Source organism: Salmo salar, chromosome ssa28 (assembly GCF_905237065.1).
Source record: "Salmo salar chromosome ssa28, Ssal_v3.1, whole genome shotgun sequence".
Taxonomy (NCBI): Eukaryota; Metazoa; Chordata; class Actinopteri; order Salmoniformes; family Salmonidae; genus Salmo; species Salmo salar.
The window spans coordinates 5,289,355-5,314,867 of NC_059469.1; the positions used below are offsets into that span (position 1 = coordinate 5,289,355).

At 43.9% G+C, this 25,513-nt stretch overlaps 2 protein-coding genes across 4 annotated transcripts in view; one reads left to right on the forward strand and one right to left on the reverse strand.

Annotated features, from left to right (window-relative positions):
* The window catches only part of LOC106589362 (wings apart-like protein homolog), a 53,518-nt gene extending 29,430 nt beyond the window's left edge, over window positions 1-24,088 (forward strand). For all 3 annotated transcript variants that reach the window (XM_045710037.1, XM_014179235.2, XM_014179236.2), the window contains 14 exons: window positions 906-1,073; window positions 3,687-3,823; window positions 5,861-5,972; window positions 6,182-6,415; window positions 7,732-7,843; window positions 11,333-11,430; window positions 13,854-13,930; window positions 17,382-17,560; window positions 18,526-18,641; window positions 19,179-19,343; window positions 19,520-19,739; window positions 19,942-20,030; window positions 21,520-21,615; window positions 21,848-24,088. In XM_045710037.1, the coding sequence (XP_045565993.1) occupies window positions 906-1,073; window positions 3,687-3,823; window positions 5,861-5,972; window positions 6,182-6,415; window positions 7,732-7,843; window positions 11,333-11,430; window positions 13,854-13,930; window positions 17,382-17,560; window positions 18,526-18,641; window positions 19,179-19,343; window positions 19,520-19,739; window positions 19,942-20,030; window positions 21,520-21,615; window positions 21,848-21,913 (1,869 nt within the window). In that variant the 3' untranslated portion in view covers window positions 21,914-24,088. The remainder of the gene's footprint in view (window positions 1-905; window positions 1,074-3,686; window positions 3,824-5,860; window positions 5,973-6,181; window positions 6,416-7,731; window positions 7,844-11,332; window positions 11,431-13,853; window positions 13,931-17,381; window positions 17,561-18,525; window positions 18,642-19,178; window positions 19,344-19,519; window positions 19,740-19,941; window positions 20,031-21,519; window positions 21,616-21,847) is intronic.
* A 130-nt stretch (window positions 24,089-24,218) lies between these two features.
* Window positions 24,219-25,269, reverse strand: LOC106589183 (uncharacterized). The gene has a single exon (XM_014178918.2). The coding sequence runs from the start codon at window positions 24,998-25,000 to the stop codon at window positions 24,338-24,340; it is 663 nt and encodes a 220-aa protein (XP_014034393.2). The 5' UTR covers window positions 25,001-25,269; the 3' UTR covers window positions 24,219-24,337.
* Between the last annotated feature and the right edge of the window lie 244 nt (window positions 25,270-25,513).

The following is a 25,513-nucleotide window of genomic DNA, read 5'->3' on the forward strand; positions in this document are numbered from 1 at the left end:
GTTGTATCAAATAAGTTAAACTAAACAAGTTTACCTTAAACAGGTTTACCTTACTGTTGTTTTTATAGTGGGTATCGTTGCTTTTTGCGGATATCCCGTAAACCCCAAATAAGATGTTAAATAACAATTTATATTTGAATGCTTATTACTAATAGCATACCTAATAATATGGGCCATGCATAGGCTATATACATGGTCCAACATGGTCCAATATGTTAAATTATTATTTGGCTAATTTCTGGAGGTGGAAATGATATTGTAGATGGTGTCAGCATCATTTTATTTTCATTCATTTTGGAGTAGAATGTCCTTTATGTAAAGTCACCAGAACTGAGCCCCCCCCCCACACACACTGCTACACATTTTTCCAGAGTAAACACATGCTCGTATTGGTCTCTTAGCCATGGTTTGCCCCCTTAAGGCCACTACTCCAATCGGTGTCCCAAGTGGCACCCTATTTCCTTTTGTAGTGCACTAGGGTACCATTTGGCATGCACACGGTCTGATTAATTCACCAAATGTCATTAGAAGCCATTGTGGCACCTTGCCATCCCTGGAATTCATTAGCCTGTTAAAAATACACTGCTCTGAATGTTGAGTTCTCAGTCTTACAGATAATGTTAGTCATGTTTTACAGGGCCCTATAACGCCCTCCTCCCTCAGACTGCTAGAAGGGACTCGGGTCGTGTGTGTGTGTGTGTGTGCACGTGTGAGTTTTTACTGTGCCTTATCTGGTCTTACGTAAGGGGCAGGAGGCTGTTGGCTGGCGTTCAACAACATGAATTGCCAGCAGCAGCAGCAGGGCCGTGTGCTGAGCAGGTGTTTGGTTTTGCTTTTCTCTGACACTCTCTCTCTCTCTCTTTCTGCCCTTTCCCTGTCTCTCCTACTCTCCCTCTCTCTACCAGGCCAGCCAGTCGAGCGGGAGCAGCAAGGATGCCAACTCTCACAAAGACGACGGCCTGTTCAAAGCGCCGCCATGCCCGCCGCCCAAAGTCATCAAGTCTGTGTCGTTCCCCACCGAGCCCTACCAGGACATTGTCACTGCACTGAAATGCAGGAAAGAGCACAAGGAGGTGAGCACCAACACAACAACACTCTCTGTTCTAGCCATCAACCTATCACTGTGGTCTGTAACTTGGCATCTATAAAGCACAGCCTGTAAGTGACTCCATGCTTAAATGAAGGTTGAATAAAATAAAATCACAAGATATTGCCCTGGAACTGTTGCTCAAGCCTCAGAGTAGGAGTGCTGATTTTAGGATTAGTTTTGCCTTTCAGATAATAATGAATATGTTTATGGACCGGTGGACCTGATCCTTGATCACTTTATGAATATGGGCCCTGGTCTACGATGTTTAAAAATGGATTTGAACAATAGCACCGATTTCATGGATGGTCCATCAGTTTAGTCCTGATCATACCTACCTGGTTTGGTCAGGTGTAGATCATCTTATTTAAATATAGACTCTTGAAACAAACCACAGTGAATTCTAAGGCCGTGCATCAATTACTCCACCTTCCTATAAGACCATATACTGCAGGATCCCTCAATCCCTAAACAATGGTTTGTGTAACCATCTGTAGTTGGTTATTTTAGGAGTCTGAGGGGTGTCTTGTATGCTAAGCAGTATTAGCCCCGCTAGAAACTGCAGTGTGGGCAGTCGCATGAGCAGGAACAGCGTAATGGGCATCCCACGTCCTTAAACTCCACCTGCAGTTAACATTTGCTGTTTTTGTGCCTGTACGCTTGGCTCGCGACCGAAAAGGCAGGCTGCGGGCGCATAGCTCTCATGCTAAGAATAGCAGGACTGAGCTCTCTAGCTCGATCTAGTATCTACCTCATCCCTGCTCCACATTCACTGCGAATCCAGAAACTCTTACCCTGCTCCCCCCCACATCAGAATTTGTCATTAGCATGCTAACAATTGAAGTGTGTTGCGTAACTATTAAGGGAAATGTGTTACGCAATTAGTATGTGTGAGAAACATGGTGATGATGGCATGGTCCCTTATTGTTTGTTACATTGTATCAGGGGGACTTGGGCTGTGTCTGAAATTGCACCCGATTCACTTATACTTTAACCAGGGCACTACTATTTGCTGCACTATATAGAGTATATGCCATTTGGGACATATACTGTTCATTCGGAAAGTATTCAGACCCCTTGACTTTTTCCACATTTTTACGTTACAGCTTTATTCTAAAATAAATCTACACAAATCTACACATCCCCTCATCAATCTACACAAACTACCCCATAATGACAAAGCAAAAACAGATTTTTGCTTTGTCATTACAGAAGTATTCAGACCCTTTACTCAGTACTTTGTTAACTCCTTTGGCAGCCTCAAGTCTTCTTGGGTATGACTTGGCACGCCTGTATTTGGGAAGTTTCTCCTGTTTTTCTCGGCAGATCCTCTCAAACTGTCAGGTTGGATAGGGAGCGTCGCTGCACAGCTATTTTCAGTTCTCTCTAGAGATTTCGATCAGGTTCAAGTCCAGGCTATGGTTGGGCCACTCAAAGACATTCAGAGACTTGTCCCGAAGGCACTCCTGCAATGTCTTGGCTGTGTGCTTAGTGTTGTTGTCCTGTTAGAAGGTGAACCTTCACCCCAGTCTGAGGTCCTGAGCGCTCTGGAGCATGTTTTCATCAAGGATCTCTACTTTGCTCCGTTCATCTTTCCCTCGAACCTGACTAGTCTCCCAGTCCCTGCTGCTGAAAAACATCCACACAGCATGATGCTGCCACCACCATGCTTCGCTGTAGGGAGGGTGCCAGGTTTCCTCCAGACGTGACGCTTGGCATTCAGGCCAAAGAGTTCAATATTGGTTTCATCAGACCAGAGAATCTTGTTCTCATGGTCTGAGAGTCCTTTAGGTGCCTTTTGTCAAACTCCAAGCGGGCTGGCATGTGGTTTTACGGAGGAGTGGCTTCCGTCTGGCCACTCTACCATAAAGACGTGATTGGTGGAGTGCTGCAGGGATGGTTGTCCTTTTGGAAGGTTCTCCCATTGCCACAGAGGAACTCTGGAGCTCTGTCAGTGACCATCGGGTTCTTGGTCACCTCCCTGAGGTTCTCCCCCGATTGCTCAGTTTGGCAAAGCGGTCAGCTCTAGGAAGGGTCTTGGTGGTTCCAAACTTCTTCCATTTAAGAATGATGCAGGCCACTGTGTTCTTGGGAACCTTCAATGCTGCAGAAATGTTTTGGTACCCTTCCCCAGATCTGTGCCTCGACACAATCCTGTCTCGGAGGTCTATAAACAATTACTTCGACCTCATTGCTTGCTCTGACATGCACTGTCAACTGTGGGACCTTATATTGACAGGTGTGTGCTTTTTGAAATAATGTCCTGTCAATTGAATTTACCATAGGTGGACTCCAATGAGGTTGTTTGAAAACAGGATGCACCTGAGCTCAATTTCGACTCTCATAGCGAAGGTTCTGAATACTTACGTAAATAAGTTATTTTCATTTTTTTTATTTTTAATACTTTTCTACAATCCAGTTTTCACTGTCTTTATGGAGTATTGTTTGTAGATTGAGGATGTTTTATTTAATCCATTTTAGAATAAGGCTGTAATGCAACAAAATGTGGAGAAAGGGTATGAATACCTTACGAATGCATTGTACCATGTGATTTAATGAGCCCAGCATGCATTGACATGACATCAACACTTTGTTCCAGCTATACACAGTAGTCCAGCATGTCAAGCACTTCAACGACGTGGTGGAGTTTGGCGAGAACCAGGAGTTCACCGATGACTTTGAGTACCTGGCCACTGGCTTGAAGAGTGGCCAGCCCCTCAACACACGCTGCCTTAGGTAAGACCAGCTGACTAGCTGCTAGTTAATGCTTTAACTACTGATACGGGGTTCTTTGGCATCTCATTGATGGTTAAAGATGGAATCGGCAGTAGTGGAAATGACACCACTGTCCGCCCCATGGCCGTTCTTATTGTTTTTGTTTTGTAGACAATGTGGAGGTGAGGAGTGTCGTACGACTTGGTAATGAAAATTGGAGTGCATATTTTTCTGTTTTGTCAATGATGTCAGGGGAAAAAGTGTTTGTTTGCTGTAAATTTGTTGTAATATTGCAAACGGATGTGGCAGTTTCACCGTTAGACATGCTTTGACAGAAATTGTTGAACTTTTACTGTCATGACATACCTGGACCACCTATTGAGATGTGCCTTTGTAAGTAAATCAGGTAAATGAGGTGAAACGGAGGCTAGAGTTCCACTTTAACTTCTATGGGCTACGTGGGACACTGGCGTCCACCTGCGGGACACAGCCAGTGAAATATCAGGGCGGCAAATTCAAAAATAACAAAATGTCATAATTCAACTTTCTCCTTGATGTAACCACATAGTCTGATTTCAAAAAGGCTTTACAGCGAAAGCAAAACATTAGATTATGTTAGGAGAGTACATAGACAAAAATAATCACACAGCCATTTTCCAAACAAGGACATGTGTCAATAAAACCCAAAACACAGCTAAATGGAGCCTTAACCTTTGACGATCTTCATCAGATGACACTCCTAGGACATTATGTTACACAATACATGTATGTTTTGTTTAATAAAGTAAATATTTATATCCAAAAACAGCATTTTACATTGGCGCGTGATGTTCAGAAAATGTATTCCCACCAAAACGTCTGGTGAATGTGCACATCAATTTACAAAAATGCTCATCATAAACGTTGACAAAATATATAACAATTATTTAAAGAATTATAGATGGACTACTCCTGGATGCAACTGCTGTGTCAGATTATAAAATAGCTTTACGGAGAAAGCACATTTTTCAATATTCTGAGTACATAGCTCAGCCATCACGGCGAGCTATTCAGGACACCCGCCAAGTTCGGGGCAACCTAAACTCAGAATTAGTATTAGAAATATTCTCTTACCTTTGCTGATCTTTGTCAGAATGCACTCCCAGGACTGCTACTTCCACAATAAATGTTGTTTTTGTTTGAAATAATCCATATTTATGTACAAATACCTACCGTTTGTTCGTGCGTACAGATCACTTATCCAAAGGCATAACGCGCGATCGCGGAACTAGAGATGAAAAGTCAAAATGTTCCATTACCGTACTTAGAAGCATGTCAAACGCTGTTTAAAATCAATCTTTATGGTATTATTAACTTAAAATTGCGGTAATATTCCAACCGGACAATAGCATATTCATTCAAGAAGAAAAAGAAGGAACGGCGCGCTCGCGTGACCGCGCATATCCAATCACTTTGTTGCCAGGCAGACCACTCAGTAACTGAGCTCCTATTATTTGCCCAGTGACAGGAGAATGCTCAAACCACTTTCTAAAGGCTGTTGACAGCCAATGGAAGCCTTAGGAAGTGCAACGTCCCCCACAGACACTGTCGTTTCGATAGAGAATCAAAAGAACTACAATTCTCAGACTTTCCACTTCCTGCTTGGATTTTTCTGAGGTTTTTGCCTGCCATAGAAGTTCTGTTATACTCAGACACCATTCAAACAGTTTTAGAAACTTCAGAGTGTTTTCTATCCAAATGTACTAATAATATGCATATTCTCATTTCTGGGCCAGAGTAGTAACCTGTTTAAATTGGGTACGTTTTTCATCCGGCCGTGAAAATACTGCCCCCTAGCCCAGACAGGTTAATTAAGGATTCCAGCTTTAAAATAATGATTAAGGTAATGTTCATCTGATCCTAGGTTTGCGGTTAACAGCACGGTTTTCCTCGCAGCATATGCACCACTGCCTTTCCCATCAGATGATGGCAAACTGGACGATGATCTAGCAGAAGAGTGACCCCCCTCTCCCCTCTTCTCTGTTCAATTCAACTTTATTAATCTCTCCTCTCCTGCAGTATCATTAGCCTGGCCACCAGGTGTGCCATGCCCAGCTTCAGAATGCACCTGCGGGCCAGAGGGAAGGTGGCCCAGGTCTTCAAGACTCTCAACGATGCCCCACAGCACCCGGTAAGTTAAGGCTGCTCCTCCAGAGATTGTGGCTGACTCGACTTGGTTTCTGTCAGATCAGTATTGAAGCTCAAACCTTTAACTGGAGCCTGCCAAGTGACAAAAGGCATTGGCGCTTAGTAACACAACTTAAAATCTGGATATCAGGTTCACGTATCCTTTCTCCTCCTCCCTTTTCCCTCTCTCTCCATTACTCCCCCCCCTCCCAGAACCTCTCCCTGTGTACGGCCAGTCTGATGTACATCCTGAGCCGAGACCGACTCAACATGGACCTGGACCGGGCCAGTCTAGACCTGATGATCCGCCTGCTGGAGCTGGAGGGGGACCACTCTGTGGCCAAGGACAACCAGCTCACTGCCAAGGAGATGTCAAAGGTCAAGGAGAAGATCCGCAAGCTGTGCGACACGGTGCACAACAAGCACCTGGACCTGGAGAACATCACGGTACGGGTTCCCTAGAGAGAGTCTACCTTAGGTCATATTCATTAGGGCATGCAACGGAAAACAAAAATTTGTGTTTCCTGTTGGACAAGTTCAGGTAGTCCTTCCCCGTTTCAGGCCAGTTATTATTTCTTTGGGGGGTGCCTAATGAATATAACTCTGGTCTATGATTACAGGATGGAGACTAGCTGTAGCTCAGAGCCCGAGACTCTTTCCTCCTCCTTGTTTTCTCCCCGTCTATCTCTAACTCTTCTCCTCCCCCTCTGTCCTGTGGCAGATGGACTACTAGAGGTTTAAATGCAGGCCTTAAACCAGTATGGATTAGCAGGTGTTGTGTAGATGTAATCTTGGATTTACGTTAATAATCTTCCTGCTTTGGCACCTCTAATGGCCGTGGCTGCTGTAAGCCATGTTTTGAATAATTATTTCAGACATTGTTGGGGGAAAACACTGCTTGATTGATGCAATGAGAGGTCTCTGTGACGGTCACCAAAAAAACATGACTTTTGTTTGTGAAATGAGAGAGATGTAGAGAGAGATGAACAGTCGCCCCTGACACACAATGGCTTTGCACGTTAGAGCCAATGGAAAGAATGTATTTGAATTGGGACTGGCGGAACTGCACAGCATTTAAAACCAGGTTTAATCTGAAGACATGATGACATGGCCCTTGATATCTGGCTTTTTAGCCTTTTGGTTTCCTTTCCTTCTATAAATATCCTCTCCACTGATTTTCTAGTCCGTGTCCCAAATGTCATCCATAGGGCTCTGGTCAAAAGTAGTGCACTATGTAGGGAATAGGGTGATATTTGGGATGAAGCCCTATTCTTCATAGAGAGCAGACTGACCATTCGCCTCAAGGCCCACCCCAACTGATTTTGATGAATTCAAGCGGTCTCTCTTCGGAATAATCACAGGGACTCACTCTCTTTTATATTTTTGTAAGCTTCCATGTTGAATTAATCATTAGAGAATCTGATTGAATGTTGGTGGAAGAACTGAATGTTTGCTTATCATCTGAGCTCAACAGTTTGTTTTAAAATTTGTAACGTTAGAAGCTAACGCTTTCATAATTAATATCTCTATCTATCGACAGTGAAATTCAAGATGTCAGTGTTGTGGTTGGACCCGAACTCTACCTACATGCAATCTAGAATTCTCCTGACAATCTAGATTTCTTTCTTCCAATTCCTCACCCTGTTATCGTCTGTCATAGTTAGCGTCTTTGAATCACAACACACCGAGTCAGTCATGTCTACTTATACCCTGTGCGTGTGTGTGAAGTAAGTATATTTTCATTACTCCCTGTGTGTTCGCAGACGGGGCATTTAGCCATGGAGACCTTGTTATCGCTGACCTCCAAGCGGGCTGGGGACTGGTTTAAAGAGGAGCTTAGGCTCCTGGGAGGCCTGGACCACATAGTGGATAAAGGTAAGCTAGACCTAGATATTTACATTTGAGTCATTTAGCAGGTGGTCTTATCCAGAGCGACTTACAGAAGCAGTCATGGTTAACCCCCAAGAGTCTAAGCCGGCGGGGAGGTTCTACTAAACTAACATGTATAATTATTTTAAGATGGTGATGCCAAGGATCGTTTAGCTATTTGATTTTGAAGTTCAGATGTCAAACTCATTCCACGGAGGGTCGAGTGTCTGTGGGTTTTCACTCCTACCTTGTATGTGATTGAATTAAGGTTATTAATTATTAACCTCTATGGGCTAGGTGGGACGCCCCACCTACTCAACAGCCAGTTGAATCCTGTGGCGCGTTATTCAAATCCTTAGATATGCTATTACTTCAATTTTTCAAAAATATGACTCTTTTACACCATTTTAAAGATAAGACTCTCGTTAATCTAACCACACTGTCCGATTTCAAAAAGGCTTTACAACGAAAGCAAAACATTAGATTATGTCAGCAGAGTACCGAGCCAGAAATAATCAGACACCCATTTTTCAAGCTAGCATATAATGTCACATAAACCCAAATCACAGCTAAATGTAGCACTAACCTTTGATCTTCATCAGATGACAACCCTAGGACATTATGTTATACGATACATGCATGTTTTGTTCAATCAAGTTCATATTTATATCAAAAACCAGCTTTTTACATTAGCATGTGACTAGCATTCCCACCGAACACTGCCGGTGAATTTACTAAATTACTCACGATAAACGTTCACAAAAAGAATAACAATTATTTTAAGAATTATAGATACAGAACTCCTCTATGCACTCGATATGTCCGATTTTAAAATAGCTTTTCGGTGAAAGCACATTTTGCAATATTCTCAGTAGATAGCCCGGCATCACAGGGCTAGCTATTTAGACACCCAGCAGGTTTAGCACTCATCAAAGTCAGATTTACTATAAAAAAAATGTTCTTACCTTTGTTGTCTTCGTCAGAATGCACTCCCAGGACTTATACTTCAATAACAAATGTTGGTTTGGTCCAAAATAATCCATCGTTATATCCAAACAGCGGCGTTTTGTTCGTGCGTTCTAGACACTATCCTAAAGGCTAAATAAGGGTGACGAGCATGGCGCAATTCGTGACAAAAGAATTCTAAATATTCCATTACCGTACTTCGAAGCATGTCAACCGCTGTTTAAAATCAATTTTTATGCCATTTTTCTCATAAAAAAGCGATAATATTCCGACGGGAATCTGCGTTTAGATAAACAGACAAAGGAAAACAAAGCATTCGGTCGAAGCGGGCACGCGCCTAAGCCCATAGTAGTGTTTCAGCCAGAGCCTGCCTCGATATCGTTCAACGTTTTCCCGGGCTCTGAGACCCTATGGAAGACGTAGGAAGTGTCACGTTATTGCACAGATCCTGAGTCTTCAATAAAAAGAGCCAAGATGAAACACTACTTCTCAGACAGGCCACTTCCTGCTTGAAATCTTCTCAGGTTTTGGCCTGCCATAGGAGTTCTGTTATACTCACAGACACCATTCAAACAGTTTTAGAAACTTTAGGGTGTTTTCTATCCAAAGCCAATAATTATATGCATATTCTAGTTACTGGGCAGGAGTAGTAACCAGATTAAATCGGGTACGTTTTTTTATCCAGCCGTGTCAATACTGCCCCCTAGCCCTAACAGGTTAAGGAACTCCCCATTCCTGGTTGTTTAGGGATTCATTGAAAGGAAAAAACTAACACCTGTAGACGCTAGGCCCTCCAAGGAATGAGTTTGCAGTTTTCCAAAGAAATAAAATATTTGAATATTTGATTAAACATTGAATTTGTCTTGCCCATAGAAACGCATTGAATAACCGATTCATACATGGAAAAACAGTCAAAAGGCGATGTCCTATATCTGAGAGCGATAAGACCAGGAAATTGTTTTTTTATATTTTAACATATTTAACCCCTCTTTTTTTTTTGGCACTGTACTACTTCCATATACACTGAGTGTACAAAACATTAGGAACACCTTCCTAATATTGAGTTGCAACCCTTTTTGCCCTCAGAACAGCCTGAATTCCTTGGGGCATGGACTCTACAATGTGTCAAAAGCTTTCCACAGGGATGCTGGCCCATGTTGACTCCAATGCTTCCCACAGTTGTGTCAAGTTGGCTGGATGTCCTTTGGGGGGTGGACCATTCTTGATACACAGAGGAAACTGTTGAGTGTGAAAAACCCAGCAGCGTTGCCGTTCTTAACACACGCAAACCCGTGCACCTACTACCATACCCCGTTCAAAGGCACTTAAATATTTTCTTGCCCATTCACCCTCTGAATGGCACACCTACACAATCTCAATTGTCTCAAGTCTCCTCCCATTCATCTACATTTTTTTGTTATTTTACCTTTATTTAACTAGGCAAGTCAGTTAAGAACGTTCTTATTTACAATGACAGCCTACTCCGGCCAAACCCGGACGCCGCCCTATGGGACTCCCAATCACGGCCGGATGTGATACAGCCTGGATTCGAACCAGGGACTATCGTGATGCCTCTTGCACTGAGATGCAATGCCTTAGACCGCTGCGCCACTCGGGAACCCTGCAATGATTTGAAGTGGATTTAAAAGGTGACATCAATTAGGGATCATAGCTTTCACCTGGTCAATCTCATGGAGAGAGCAGGTGTTCCTAATGTTTTGCGTACTTCCGTTAAACATTTTAACTGGTACAGGGCTATTTTCAGACGAGGCTTGTGGGCGTGCAAGACCAAAACAACCAACGTGTTCGTGAGAGTCTCCCCTTTCCACAGGCGGGTCATATTAGTGTGTATCCCAAACAGTTCTGACGCTACAGACAGATGTTGGCAGATCGGCGGGCCGACTTTAGACAAGTCCCGTGATGCATGTGGGGGTCGTAGAGCAAAATGGAGAACACCATTATGTTCGTGAGGGTCATCTTTCCGTGTGGTCATATTAGTTTGTAGACCAAACCTTTTCAACACTGGACGTTTTCGTCAGAAGGATTTTCTGGATGTCTCATGGTCTCACTAATACTGCCGTAGCTCTGCCACCTTTCACCGCAAATGTGGATGGCCGACATCGGCAGATGTGGTGGATTGAGACGCAGCCAATGCAACAACCAAAAATGATACTTTTGGTCATGTAGTGTATGTGGACGCCTGCTCGTCGAACATCTCATTCCAAAATCATGTACATTAATATGGAGTTGGTCCCCCCCCTTTTTGCTGCTATAATAGCCTCCACTCTTCTGGGAAGGCTTTCCACTAGATGTTGGAAATTGCTGCGGGGACTTACATTCAGCCGCAAAAGCATTAGTGAGGTCGGGCACTGATGTTGGTCGATTAGGCTTTGCCCGAAGTCGGCGTTCCAATTCATTCAAAAGGTGTTCAATGGGGTTGAGGTCATGGCTCTTCAATGGCGTTTCCATTTTTTTTCATTCTAACCTGATCGATGGGGTTGAGAGGTTGAACCATCTTGTTTCCTGCAGTGAAAGAATGTGTGGAGAACCTGAGCCACGAGGATGACAAGGAGAAGCTGGTGGCATCGCTGTGGGGAGCCGAGAGGTGTCTACGTGTGCTGGAGAGCGTGAGTACACACACACACACACACACACACACACACACACACACACACACACACACACAAGCTTTGTTTTTGTGAATTTTCTGGACTTTTTGGCGAGTGAAAATGTATTCCCATTCAAAAACCAGTTTTTCCCTGACCCTTAAGCCTAAGAAAGCCTTTTAACAAATTCAGGACATGAAAAAAGTCCTTTCTTTTCGAAAATGTTATTTCTTGTTTTCCTACCTTGTCAGGACATTCTGGTTAGGGTTGGGCGACATGGCCTAAAATCGATTTATTTTTTACAAGCTTTTGTTGCACAGTTAAAGGTCAATACACTGCATTTCAAACAGTTGGGAATAATATAATGAATTCAGGGCTTGTAAAATTCTACTCATTTGAACCTGCTTTGTGGCAATAATCACTAATCTGGCTTTCAAGTCTATATATGAAAATGCCCTTTTCATTACAAATGTATCCAGAACTCTGCACATCCACTAATAATGGCCAACTTCTGGTAACAGGCATTATAGAACATTAACACAGGTCTCATAAACAATCTCTCAAGCACAAGCCCACTACTAGTCAGTAGCCAGCTGATCTTTATATTTCAAGTCTAGCCAAATTGGATCTATTTGCTTGCCAACAAGGTAGAACAGTTGAACTTTTATGAATACACCCTCCTGTCTGTCTCCATCTGTTTGAACAACAGCAGCCTGTTCACTTTGTTTAGATGGGCCACTTGATTTGAACATCTACCTGGATCCGAAGATGAATTTGTATAAGGATTTGGCAAAAGCATCTTTTGATGCTCATTTCACATTTCTAAAACAGACTAGATTGCTTTGCACATAAGTCTGTGGCTGAAATGCTGCTAGCTGTAAGTGGTACTGCAATGCCGCGTATGACAAACCGATCATGCATTTTCCACAATCATGTTAATTGATACTCCCTTCTTAAACAAAAATAAGTAGTAATCAATCTGCCATCAACACAATGGAAAAATCAAATGAGCTATTTAGATATAGAAATTGCGTGGCCTACGGAGAGAAACACAATGGTGGCGTTTCAGGCCACGTGGCGGAATGTGATGCGGGCGGTATGTGCTCGTGGGGTCTGGGCAGGTGTGATGTAGTTAAGGTTTGTATGACATTGTCGTTTTGTATGTGTGTGTTTTTATATTGTTTATAAAAGAAAGAAAATCTTTTTTTTTTTTTTAAGATACTCTTGTCTTAGTAGGGTCTGCTCTGTTGTACATTTTGGGAGTTGAGACTTAAGGGTATCGTTACAAAAGTTACAAAGGTCAAAGGTTAACTTCTCTATTACAGTGAAATGTCTCAACGTGCTTGGGTGTCCATATGACCCATTTTTATGTCGGACTAAACCTCAAATGCAAATAGCGAGTTGAAACGGCTTGTTGTCGGGGAGGAAGAAGTGATCTTTCGTCTCGTTGTTGTGAGTGGCAGGGGGAGGGGCTTGGTGTCTGTGTGGGAAGGTGCATACAGCACAGGAGTCAAGGAGATGTGAAACATTGTGCTAAAACATGAATTCAAATTAATTTGATATATCGCCCAGCCCAAATTCTGGTCACATGTTAAGACGTAGTTCTGATGAGGTAGGAAAACGTGTGTGTACACACACACACACACTACTGTGTTGGACAACACTTCTGACTACTAGAAGGCTGAAAATTACATCAATTCATAATCAGGGTCAGGAGCCCCAGTCATAGCCCTTACTATATCTTAATGTAAAGATATTCTCCAGTACTTTTTAGCCAGTAGTTCTGAAAGTGGCGCTCATGAGTCAAAAGTGATCATCAAATTGCGTACTACGTCACACGTGCAGATATGTGCACCACGTCATTGCTCTCTTTCAGCTCTGCTGTGTGCATCTTGCTAGCTGTCACTCAAATGACAAGGGGCTGATTCTCATTGGCTGGAACTCGAATTCCTAGGGGGCTGGCCCACGAGGGTTAATGTAGGGAAAATGGCGCCGTACAGCTTCCAGTAAACAGTCGCTTTCAAACTAGGGACTTCGTGGCTGATTGAGGTAAAACAGTAATTCTGCTCATAGATTATGCATGTATGAACTACACATTGACACATCCAGGCCAAACCGGGAGGTTAAAAAAAATACTCACTAGTCACAAAACTTCCGAAGCGTGTCTTTAAGATCAATTATAAAGTATTGATGGGAAATGTTGATCTTTGTAACAGCTGCCCATGCCCCTCTAAGCCTGCAGTTGTGCTCTGTTTCACTTTCAGCCAGACTACAGTGTATATTTAGATAGCAGGTTGCTGAGGTTAGATTACTGATCAACTCAAGTCTGTGAATCCAATGTGAGTCTCCTATAGGGGGCTCTGTGTGCTCTTGATTTGAGATGAACTGTTAATACATTGAATTCCCTGTGTAATTAACTTTCTCTGTCTTGTTGATTTGCGCAGGTAACTGTTCACAACCCAGAGAACCAGGGCTACCTGATTGCTTATAAGGACTCTCAGCTTATCTGCTCCTCAGCCAAGTGAGTGTCCTGTATGAGCGTGAACGAACACACACACACACACACACACACACACACACACACACACACACACACACACAGTCCTGTATCACCAGACGGCATCATTGTGTTTGATCGGTAGCAGTGCTGATTCAATGCATCAGGTTGGTGAATCTCTCCTCCCTCCACAGTTACATTTACATTTAAGTCAATTAGCAGACGCTCTTATCCAGAGCGACTTACAAATTGGTGCATTCACCTTATGATATCCAGTGGAACAACCACTTTACAATAGTGCATCTAAATCTTTTAAGGGGGGGGGGGTTAGAAGGATTACGTTATCCTATCCTAGGTATTCCTTAAAGAGGTGGGGTTTCAGGTGTCTCCGGAAGGTGGTGATTGACTCCGCTGTCCTGGCGTCGTGAGGGAGCTTGTTCCACCATTGGGGTGCCAGAGCAGCGAACAGTTTTGACTGGGCTGAGCGGGAACTGTGCTTCCTCAGAGGTAGGGGGGCCAGCAGGCCAGAGGTGGATGAACGCAGTGCCCTTGTTTGGGTGTAGGGCCTGATCAGAGCCTGAAGGTACGGAGGTGCCGTTCCCTTCACAGCTCCGTAGGCAATCACCATGGTCTTGTAGCGGATGCGAGCTTCAACTGGAAGCCAGTGGAGAGAGCGGAGGAGCGGGGTGACGTGAGAGAACTTGGGAAGGTTGAACACCAGACGGGCTGCGGCGTTCTGGATGAGTTGTAGGGGTTTAATGGCACAGGCAGGGAGCCCAGCCAACAGCGAGTTGCAGTAATCCAGACGGGAGATGACAAGTGCCTGGATTAGGACCTGCGCCGCTTCCTGTGTGAGGCAGGGTCGTACTCTGCGAATGTTGTAGAGCATGAACCTACAGGTTCATCAGTTGACTGCTTCAGGAGCCACTGACTCCTATCAGCCTTTACAGCTGCAGACTTAGAATACTGCTGCCATCAGGTTTTTTTTCTGGATCAAATAGGGGCGTAGGTGGTCGTTATGGCAGGGGGAGCGATCAGCCTGTCGTCGTGCCTGCATTTTTAGAGAATTTGAGGCCCACGTTAATAGAGCTGAGAGAGAATTGTGCAGTTTTAAAGCTAATGTCCTGTAATCCGATGCATTTTTCCATGTTTAATGCGTGGTCTTTTGCTCAAACATAATAACAAAATATATATTGCTAAATTCATTGATTTTTGACTGTTTAGCTTTTATTTTGGTGATTTGTTAGTGCTCAAAGATTTTATTTAAAAAATTGTTCTATCTTAGTCTTTAAGTTTACACAGCTTTTTTCCATCCCAATCCAAGTATTCACATAGATCTTATTTGCCTTTTTTATATTGATTGAAATGCACTTGGCTCCTCACTGACAGATTATATCGCAAGGATAATTCATGCACAAAAGTTTCTGTATGGAGCTCTGTTTTGTAGTTTCCACATTTTTAACACTGTCAATCACAGTATCCGCCCTCGCCCTGTCCGTGTTCCCCTCTGTAAAGCAAACTCTGCCACTTCTGTGTCCCCGCTGGACCCATCAGCCCTCCATCAATACCCCCATTTCTCTCCCCTTGTAAGGGTCAGCCACCCCCCAAGCGTCCCAGTCCCCCACCCGCCTCGTTCCACCACAGCCACTTATCTGTTTAAACTCTTCCGTCTTTAACTGAATTAGCCTCGTCCCAGGCAGGGTGCGTTGACTGCAGCCGGGACCCTGACCGCCCTGCTCTGGTTCCTAACCCCTGCCTCACCCTTTGTGAACTGCCCTTGCACCCCCAGCCAGGAGGCCTCTCCGACTGGGTAAAAGAAAGAACCGCTGTCAGATTTTACACAGAGGATTCACTAGCCGCTAATTCAATTACGGGGGGGAGAAATCAGAGGGGTCGAGCCACACAGCAGCTCAGATGCCCTCATTAACAACCGCCCACCCCCCCCCACTCTAATGAATGAACTCTTCCTCCGCTCTCCTCTCTGCCTTAATAATAAATGACCCCCATTATCTCTAATCTCATTATTTTGCTATTTTGCATGAAGCTGTTTTGCTTCTGGTTAGCCATGCAGCCGGCGTGCGCGGCTGTTGCTAACCTTTTTGTTATAGGTTAAATTTACGCTCCGTTCTCTCCCGCTGCACACTGCCTTTTTCAAAGGTATTGGCGGGGATGCTGTCTGACTAATGGTGTAGGGCTCTGTCTATATGCGAAGAGAAACACTAGAGACGTGTTATTGCTTTTGTATCTTTTGCGGGCCTGTTTCCCATGTACCATCACGGTTTCTGAATAATACAACAATCTCATAGGAAGAATTGTTGCCCTTTTTGACTTTTTTAAAGCTTATTTTCCAGACGCACTCTGTTTGTTAGTGTTTTAATTCCATGTGAAGTCCTTCCAGAGCCCGCTTCCATATACTTTCAGTCCAGTCTTTTGTCAATCAAACGATCCTCCCATCAAATATGAAGACTATTCTTTCCCAGCACAACATCGGCAGGCTATAAGTTCAATGCCAAAATGAGAAACTATCAAGCTTGAATAGACATTGGCATAAGGGACCATAAATGGAAATTGGCTATATAGCCGAGTACCTCTAGTTCAATACTGATGTTGTGCTTGACTTGATACATAAACGAATTACTTATTGGTGTCGCCATTTTAACCAATCGAGTGTGCTCGCATATACTCCCTTATTAAAAGATCTTAACTTGAAAAACAAATTTAAAAAGCGGCAATAGTATTTTGTCCATCTTGAGACACCATAGCTTTAAAATAGTCAGAATTGATCTAAGATAACTCAAGAAAAATGTAATTTGATTTTGAGAGCTCTTTGTCACGCGCTTTTGCATTTAGGATGTTTGGTGCAGTATTTCTTAAGTGAAATATGTTAATGAAAACAATTAGTCTCTTGCTTAATGACAACAAACACCTATTTGAAGAATCCTTACTGTTGTTAACCAATGAGAGAGAGAGAGAGAGAGAGAGAGAGAGAGAGAGAGAGAGAGAGAGAGAGAGAGAGAGAGAGAGAGAGAGAGAGAGAGAGAGAGAGAGAGAGAGAGAGAGAGAGAGAGAGAGAGAGAGAGAGAGAGAGAGAGAGAGAGAGAGAGAGAGAGAGAGAGAGAGAGAGAGAGAGAGAGAGAGAGAGAGAGAGAGAGAGAGAGAGAGAGAGAGAGAGAGAGAGAGAGAGAGAGAGAGAGAGAGAGAGAGAGAGAGAGAGAGAGAGAGAGAGAGAGAGAGAGAGAGAGAGAGAGAGAGAGAGAGAGAGAGAGAGAGAGAGAGAGAGAGAGAGAGAGAGAGAGAGAGAGAGAGAGAGAGAGAGAGAGAGAGAGAGAGAGAGAGAGAGAGAGAGAGAGAGAACACCTTGCCGAAGACCAAAACAAGCAAAAATGTCACAATGTCGTCATAACATATGCACAAACTGTTTCGGATGGGAAGCATGCGGGCGTGCTAACCCATTGCCCCTGTGTGTTGTCGACAGGGCCCTGTGGCACTGCGAGGAGATGATCCAGCGCTACAGCCAGGAGACTGAGGTGAACAGTGCCCTGTGCTCGGCGGGCACTGCCCTGCCATACGCCAGCCACAGCAATGTGGGTAAGGCCGTGGAGGACTGCATGAAGGCCATCATCGGCGTGCTGCTCAACCTCACCCACGACAATGGTGAGAGCTCCACACACACTGTATCATCTGGATATAGATTGACCAGACAGGGCCAATGCCACTCCCTTCGGTGGTCGTCAATTATGATGGTTATTGAGTAAATTTGCATACCTACACTATCTTTTTTTTTTTTTTTTAAGTGTTTTATTTTTTCATCCCTTTTCTCAATTTTGTGGTATCCAATTGTCTCATCGCTGCAACTTCCGCACGGACTCAGGAGAGGCAAAGGTCGAGAGCCGTTCGTCCTCCGTAACACAACCCAACCATCTGTAACACAACCCAACCAAACCGCACTGCTTCTTGACACAATGCCCACTTAACCCTGAAGCCAGCCGCACCAATGTGTCAGAGGAAACACCTGGCGACCGTGTCAGCGTGCACTGCGCCAGGCCCGCCACAGGAGTCGCTAGTGCGCGATGGGACAAGGACATCCCTGCCGGCCAAACCCTCCCCTAACCCAGACAATGCTGGGCCAATTGTGTGCCGCCCCATGGGTCTCCCGGTCGCGACAGAGTCTGGACTCAAACCCAGAATCTCTAATACCTACACTACGTTGTGCACTCGCCGCTCGTTCATAGAAGTGCTTTAAGATGACACCTAAAGACATTCAGCTTCCCAAAAATGGGTTATGCACATAACTGTTGAGGTCCCGTCATAACTTTGTTTTACTAGGGTCGGGGCAATACCAGTATCGCCGTACTTGTTAGCATCATGGCAAGGAGTCATAACACAAAGCAGATTTAACTTCTTTAGGAAAATGGCTCTAATGTTGGAAACAAACATTGTTGTCATCGTGATTCACATTTTTATTTATTTTCCAAGCTATAGCACACAGTATTTTACTAACAGCAGGTTTTTAAAGGACTAAAGAGTTTGGTCTACTTCATGTTTTCATTTATGCCATGGAGAAAATATCGCAGTACTGGTATCGTCACAGCTGTATGTTCTACCCCTTGTGTGTGTAGAGTGGGGAAGCACGAAGACAGGCGAGCAGGAGGACATGATCATGACAGCTTTGAACTGTGTGCTCCGCGTCCCACAGTACCTTCATCAGGAGAGGAGGTTCGACATCCGAGTACTGGTGAGCGTCGTCATTACCCAAGTATCACATTGCAGCCATGGCTTTGGTTAGATGGGTTTGCAGGGCCCATATTTATAAAGTGTCTCAGAGTATGAGATCTAGGATCAGGTCTCTCCTGTCCATGTAATTGTACTCATTGTGATCTGAAAGGTAACTGATCCTAGATCAACACTCAAACTCTGAGACGCTTTATGAATACGGGCCCTGACTTCCTAGATTTTTCTTGTTGTTTTTGTCCCCAGTTCTATTACCATTCCTCTGTAAGGAACTTACTTGAATATGTTTCAACTCGACCTAATTGATAGAGGAGGGTTTAAGTGTAGGGGATGATATTGGACTGTGTGTCTGTCCATTTTGAGGTGGGATTGTCACTGCTTCCCAAATGGCACCCTATTCCCTTTCAAGTGCACTACTTTTGACCTGGGCCCATAAAGGGTGTAATTTGGGATGCAACTGGTGTCTGCAAGGTCTGGTCTTGGTGATGGTACTCTAGGTGTGTATATGTGTATGTCTCAAGTGTGATGGTTCTCCATGCAGGGTCTGGGTCTGCTGATCAACCTGGTGGAGTACAGTGCTAGGAACCGCCACTGTCTGATGGAGATGGAGATGGACGGAGGAGCTCCCTTCAACTCTGTCCTGGTGGCTGACAAAGAGGAGCTCAAGACGGAAGGATCGCTCACCGCCATCGCTGCCCTGGTGCAGGTGGGTTAGAGAGCCGATGTGGTGTGTGTGCGCGTGTTCATAGGTCAGGTTGTATAGAGACCGCGTACATTTTCAGTGAGCGTTATACGATCTCGTAGGCATAGATCTGGAAGGGTGGATGAACTGATTACATGCAAGCGCAAACTTTTCTGACCGTATGCGTTTTGCGCCCTCAGCTCTTCCTCCAGCGGGAGCAAGCGGCCATAGCGGCAGAGGCGGAGACGGATGACTTCATCAACGACGTGCCCAAACCCAAGCTGGACCAGAGCGGCGAGTGGCAGGAGTCTGGTGGCGAGATCCAGTGGGTGGCCTCGGAGAACAACAACACCAACGCCGTCAGCGAGAAGGAGAAGGCCAAGAAGGAGGAGGAAAACGAGGAGCTAGACCTTACCAAAGGTAATGACCTACCTGGTTAAATAAAGGCTAAATAAATAAAGACAAAGTTTTAACTAATTAAGTAACCAAGTAATAGATCCATACTGACATTAGGTAACTCTGAAAAGAGATTGAGTAGAACCTATGTTTGCATTATAAATGAGGCATTGCTGAATCGGAGGTTGAAGTAATTGGCGACTCTTTCTCCTCTCTCCCCCTGCAGCTCTGCAGCATGCTGGGAAGCACATGGAGGACAGCATCGTGGCCTCCTACACTGCTCTGCTACTGGGCTGTCTCTGCCAGGGGAGTCCGGTAAGGCAACTCTCCTGACGTTCTGAGCACCACGGCTTCTCTACATAATCAAATCAAACTTTTATATAAAGTGCATTTCCAAAGAAGTCATTCAAATGAAGAAGATTAAATATATATATATATACACAAAAGGCAATAAAATGGATGAATCAAAGAATCTGTAATAACAGTTCCATCATTACATAATGAACGACATGGACCTAGTTTGGGATTGTTCACTAGACACACAGATTTAGGCTACATTTTCCGTACCATTTTGGTCATTTAGCAGATGCTCTTTTCCAGAGGTAGGGAAAGCTAACGAATCCATTGTATACAGATGCACTTGGCTAGTGCTGAGGTCGACCCATTACGTATACCTTTCTGAATATTCTGTTCTTTTCCAATGTGCCCAATCTGAACTTCAAATACCCACATCATCATTAAGACACAGACTCACTCGTCAGCGATGCCTCGTTCGAACATCGGTAGTGAACATCCGTCATTTTAAAACCTTTCAGGGACCATCAATGTTTTCCTTCCGAATTGCGGTCTTAAAAGTTTCACGGCCGACTGTCGAGAGGAAAATAAAAGCGGAGTTGATTTTTATTGCTGCTTTAATGGCCTTTTTCTCTTTTGAAGATTGTTATTAGCGATTCAATGATGCCTTGAGAGCTTAGTGCATCTCTAGTAATGGACTCTCTCTCACGGTCTCTCCCAATGGGCCGTTAGGTTGTGATTGATTGTGCCACGGTCATTATCTCGCTCTGATAAACCTCTACCGATCCCAGGCTGTAGTTTTAATCTGGACAGGGGCTCTGTGTTTTAACTCGGGAAGGTCACACCTCAGACTTCTGTTTGTCTTGTAAAACAAAATGGTTGTGGCCTGCCTGGTCTAGCGGTCTAAGCAGCTGCCTATGAAAAACATACAGCTTCCAGTATGGATCCGAATCCAGCTCATTGCTCTTGTAGCGCTCTCTCCTACGTTAACTCTCTACCACTGTCCTCCCCAATAAAACACACAAAAATATGTGGGGAGTAGGGTGCCCCACTCATTTTAAAATAAAACCATAAACGGGATATGTTCCAATTAAATGATTTCAGAAGTTTTAGCCTTGCCTGAATACGGCTTTCAAGAGAGAACACCAGAGCAATGGATGGCCGAGTGTACTTAAAAGCAGATTACATGCTGGGTGGTGATGCATGTAGAATTGACCACAGAACATTTGGAAATAATTTTATTTTAATTTCTCCAACAATTCTACATGCATCACCACTGTTCGTCGCCACCCAGCATGTAATCTACTGCACACGGCCAACCTTGGATTTGATGGTTACAGTGACTGCTTGTTTTCCCTCTGAGATGATACGGACATTCGCTTATCACTAGAATTACTGTTATCTGACACAACATTATGCATCTGCCTGTTGTGCTTTATTTCTTCAGAGATTGGAAATGTGAGTAGAACTAACAAAGGATTCTGTTTTGATTCATTGTCTTCTTTTTCAGATGAATGTGACTACTGTGAGGGAAAACCTGCCCAAAGGAGATTTCTCAATAATGACAGAAATGCTCAAGAAGTTCCTAAATTTCATGAATCTTACAGTAAGTTCTCTCACATTTTAGATAAAATGTCTGCCTACAAGTGTCTGCTTAAAGGTCTTTATTGTGGCCTTTTTGTGTCATTGAGCTTGTACAGGCTAATGACTAATATCCCAGTCTGGCCCCTGTAGCCTTATATCTGAATAGGGATTTTGTGTGGAGAGAGTGTGTGTGTGGTAACTGACCTTTGCTCTATCGTTCTTTCCCTCCCTCCCTCTCATCGCTCTCTCCGCAGTGTGATGTGGGCACCGCAGGGCAGAAGTCCATCTCTCGGGTCATTGACTATCTGGAGCACTGTTAGAGACCTGACTCTGTGGGGAGGGACCACACTGGGGGCTGACCACTCGCCTCACACAGAGACCAGGACAGTTTGGTAGACCCAAGTCCAGACACACACACACACACACACCACACCCACACACACAGCCTGCTAATAACAACCACCTATCTTCATCATCGTCAACACCACGTTCACTATACATACTGTGATGGCCTCCCTTCAAACACGCGAGGCCTGAAGCACTGTTTCAGTATTCCACCACTCCTATTATGATGTCTGTTTGGAACAGGAGAACTCGGAGCAGATAACAGAAAATAAGAACAACCTTCCGTTTATATTCTAGACGTTCTGTGTTCCAAACACTGTTTTTTTCCCCTTTCTGTTCCCTCACGAAGTTGTAATTTATGATTCTCAGAATGATATTCATTAAATGCTTATTTTTTTTTATTTTTTTTTTTGGTTTGTGACCATTTTTCTTTATTCGATACCCCCAATTGTGCTATTCAGGTTGTGCATTTATATAAAAACTCCTTGTATCCCAAATCGATATGTTGCCTTCTTGCTACATCTGCCACATCCTCCATAGTTTTTTCTGCCTGCTGTAAAAGATGTCTCTCCCCCTGCCTCCCTCCTCTGTTTACTTCCGATTTGTCATCAAAGTGCCTGTGTGCCTGACCCCCCCCCTTCAATCCATAGAAAGCATTCGGCAGTGACCCACACAACTGGAATAGGAACGCAAAGCAAAAGCTCTCAGCCCGCTTTGAAATGCTGAAAGCCCCCAGAGCCCAACGGCCCCACTGCACTGAAGCGCTTTTATTGCCTTCACGACTGTCCTCCTTTTTTGTGTGTGTGTGTGTTCTAAAAACCTCTGTCGTTGTCGTTGAGGGGAGGGTGTAAAAAGGTTTAGAAATGAACAAATAGATTTTCTTTCTGTTTCGAAGTACATGGAGTGGCGAGGATGAGAGAATTGCTAGTTTTGTGAGCACCTCACCTCTGCCCAAGTCGATACTTTCGGAGATTGTAGTAGTTCAAGGACAGACCTGAAATGGTCCTCATCTGTAGTTTTCACTAACGTGAGAGAACTACATAATTTAGTCTGTACTGGAGAGACTATTGGGTCTGAATGGCCACAGTGCTTCAGCTAGCTGTTAAAGGCTGTAGACCACATTACAGTGTTGGTTTTCTGTTTCTGAATAAATACATGCCAGTCTGGCATTAAGTTATGTTCTTCCTCTCTTCAATGCTTCAATTTCTTTTTAAGCTTTTCTCAAAAAATCAACTGGACTAAAAGACTACAAGTATAATTTTTTTTTTTTGCTTTTCAAACTTTTTAATTTAAGCACTTGAATTGATAAGAGCGCTGTTGTTCATGAACTGAGCCTCTCAGTTTAGCGGTTTCTGTATCCATACTCACTCCGTTCTGAGTTTCATAATGTGATGCCCATTATATAACCAATCTGTTTCATGGCCAGTGTTCTCAGTTTTGTTCAATTCAGGCTTGATTGGGACTGCTGTCGGCTGCATGACGTCGTCAGCTAATTCGTTGGTTATATGCTGTTTCCCATAGTTTTCTCCTATAAAACTGTAAAATCCTCTTATCCCAGCTTGAATGCGGAGGTTAGTCGGTCGTGGGGCTGTTTGGCGTTAAGATGTACAGAATTGGGGAGATTACGTTTCCCCATTTATTTCCTAGTTGCGTTCATTCCCCTTTGTATATTTCCGACATGTTTTTGTTTCTCTTCTACTACGCGCATGCACACCCACAGCCATGCAGACATTAACGCTTCAACCATCTCCATGCACACACCCTCATCAATACTTTCTAAGCTGTTAAGCCTCTTGTATTTCAATCTGATGTACGCTGTAGTCGGGAGCCACACCAGTCGTTTTTTTTTTTATTTTTTTTTTTAAGCTTAATTAACACTTCTGAAGTTTACAAGAGCTTTATTCACAAATCTGGAAATGGATGGAACAATGTAAATACTTTTGTAAATATTGGAAATTTAGAAATGGTAGACTACTTTTCTGAATCCAATCCAATTTATTTTATACAGCATTTTCAGTTGTTATTTGAAAGACAGATTTAAAAAGGTGTAAAAAGCCAAATGCAGGAACATGCTCTTTGTACCAATTTCAAGAATGTCTTTGGTTACTTGTATATAATTTTAACTTGAATAAAAATTGCTACTTTCAGTACATCTGTGTCTGATACTTTTGTGTCATGTTTTGGAATAATCTATTGCTCTTTTATGCAGCATAAACTGCCCCTATAACTTTCAGACATGCAAAAGTAGACTGAACTGTGAGGGGGAGAAAAAGTCAGATGCCAAATTGTTAATGTGTTTTTACTTGAGCCAAATAATCTACATAAGGTATCAAACACGAATCAACATGTTTTTTTTATGGGAAAAAAAATAAACAATTACGAAGCACAAACAAAACCAGTTATTTTGTGCCACTAGTTCTCTCCCACAGGTTCATAAACCCTCTAAGCTCTGTCTTCTGGTCTTCGCAGGGCGCACGTATCACTTTCCCACTGTCTCTACATGCGGTATCGTATGTTCCTGGCCCAGGTAGCTCAACAGTTGAGTCTTCTGCTGTATCGTTCACTGTTGGCATGCCAGTTGGGGCCGTGCGCACTTGCTCGGTGCTCTCAAGTTCAGTGGTGCTGAATTCCGTGCCGCAGGGCCTGTCCTGCAACAACTCGCTGAGCGTCGTGATGTAGATCTGCGCCATCTGAAGAGTCTCTGACTTGGACAGCTTCTTGTCGCTCTCCAGGTTGGGGATGACGCTCCTGAGGCGGTCGAATGCGACATTGAGCCCGAGCATCCTCCTCCTCTCGCGGGAGTTTGCAGCCATACGGCGACGCCTTTGCGCTCTATCGATGGTGCTCCGGTCCTGCTCAATGTATCTGAGCCCTGGCAATCTGAGCTCCACAATAGCGCACGGGTCACACTTGCCCCTGCGCTCTGCCCTCTCTTCTATCCAACTGGTCTGCACAAGAGCTCCATGTGGACCGTCTATACGATGCGCTTGCACTTTCAAATCCGCACCAGTGTCTGCGTCTCTGGAGATAAATGGCACAAAGAGACTTTTGCGGCGTGGCATTGTCCTGAATAGGGTATAGATTCAACGGTGCAGACGTGTAACTGAATTTCTAGACCCGTCCCTTAAAGTTTTGAGTGTGAGGGGTGCATTTATTGACAAACGCCAGAGCTTGTGAGGATGCTATGGGCGTGGCGAGGGTCGTGTGCACGTAATGAATAGAGTTGGATCCCTTTGATAATGTCAGCAGGAAGTCTATTAACCAAGTTCATCAAAAGTGGATTAGGTCCATTTGAGTGATTACTGGGTGCATGTGGCTTGGCTCTGGGGAGGAGTGCGATCAGGCCACTTTTAGAGTTCGTTGTCTATTCATTATTTTATTAAGATTTAGGCTAATGGCATAGCATAGGCTATGAATGTCTTGTTATTTCTGCAAAAAATAACTGTCAAAACATACCTTTTTTGATAATTGCAACCATGGAAAAATATAAATTGTATCAAATAATATTGGCCTTTGTGAGATATCCTGACTACAAATACAATAACTTCATATCTTCACAAAGTGATTTGTAGGCC

What these genes read in the sequence shown, in the direction of transcription:
- LOC106589183 (XM_014178918.2), bottom strand. Translation starts at nt 25,000, where the DNA reads ATGCCACGCCGCAAAAGTCTCTTTGTGCCATTTATCTCCAGAGACGCA.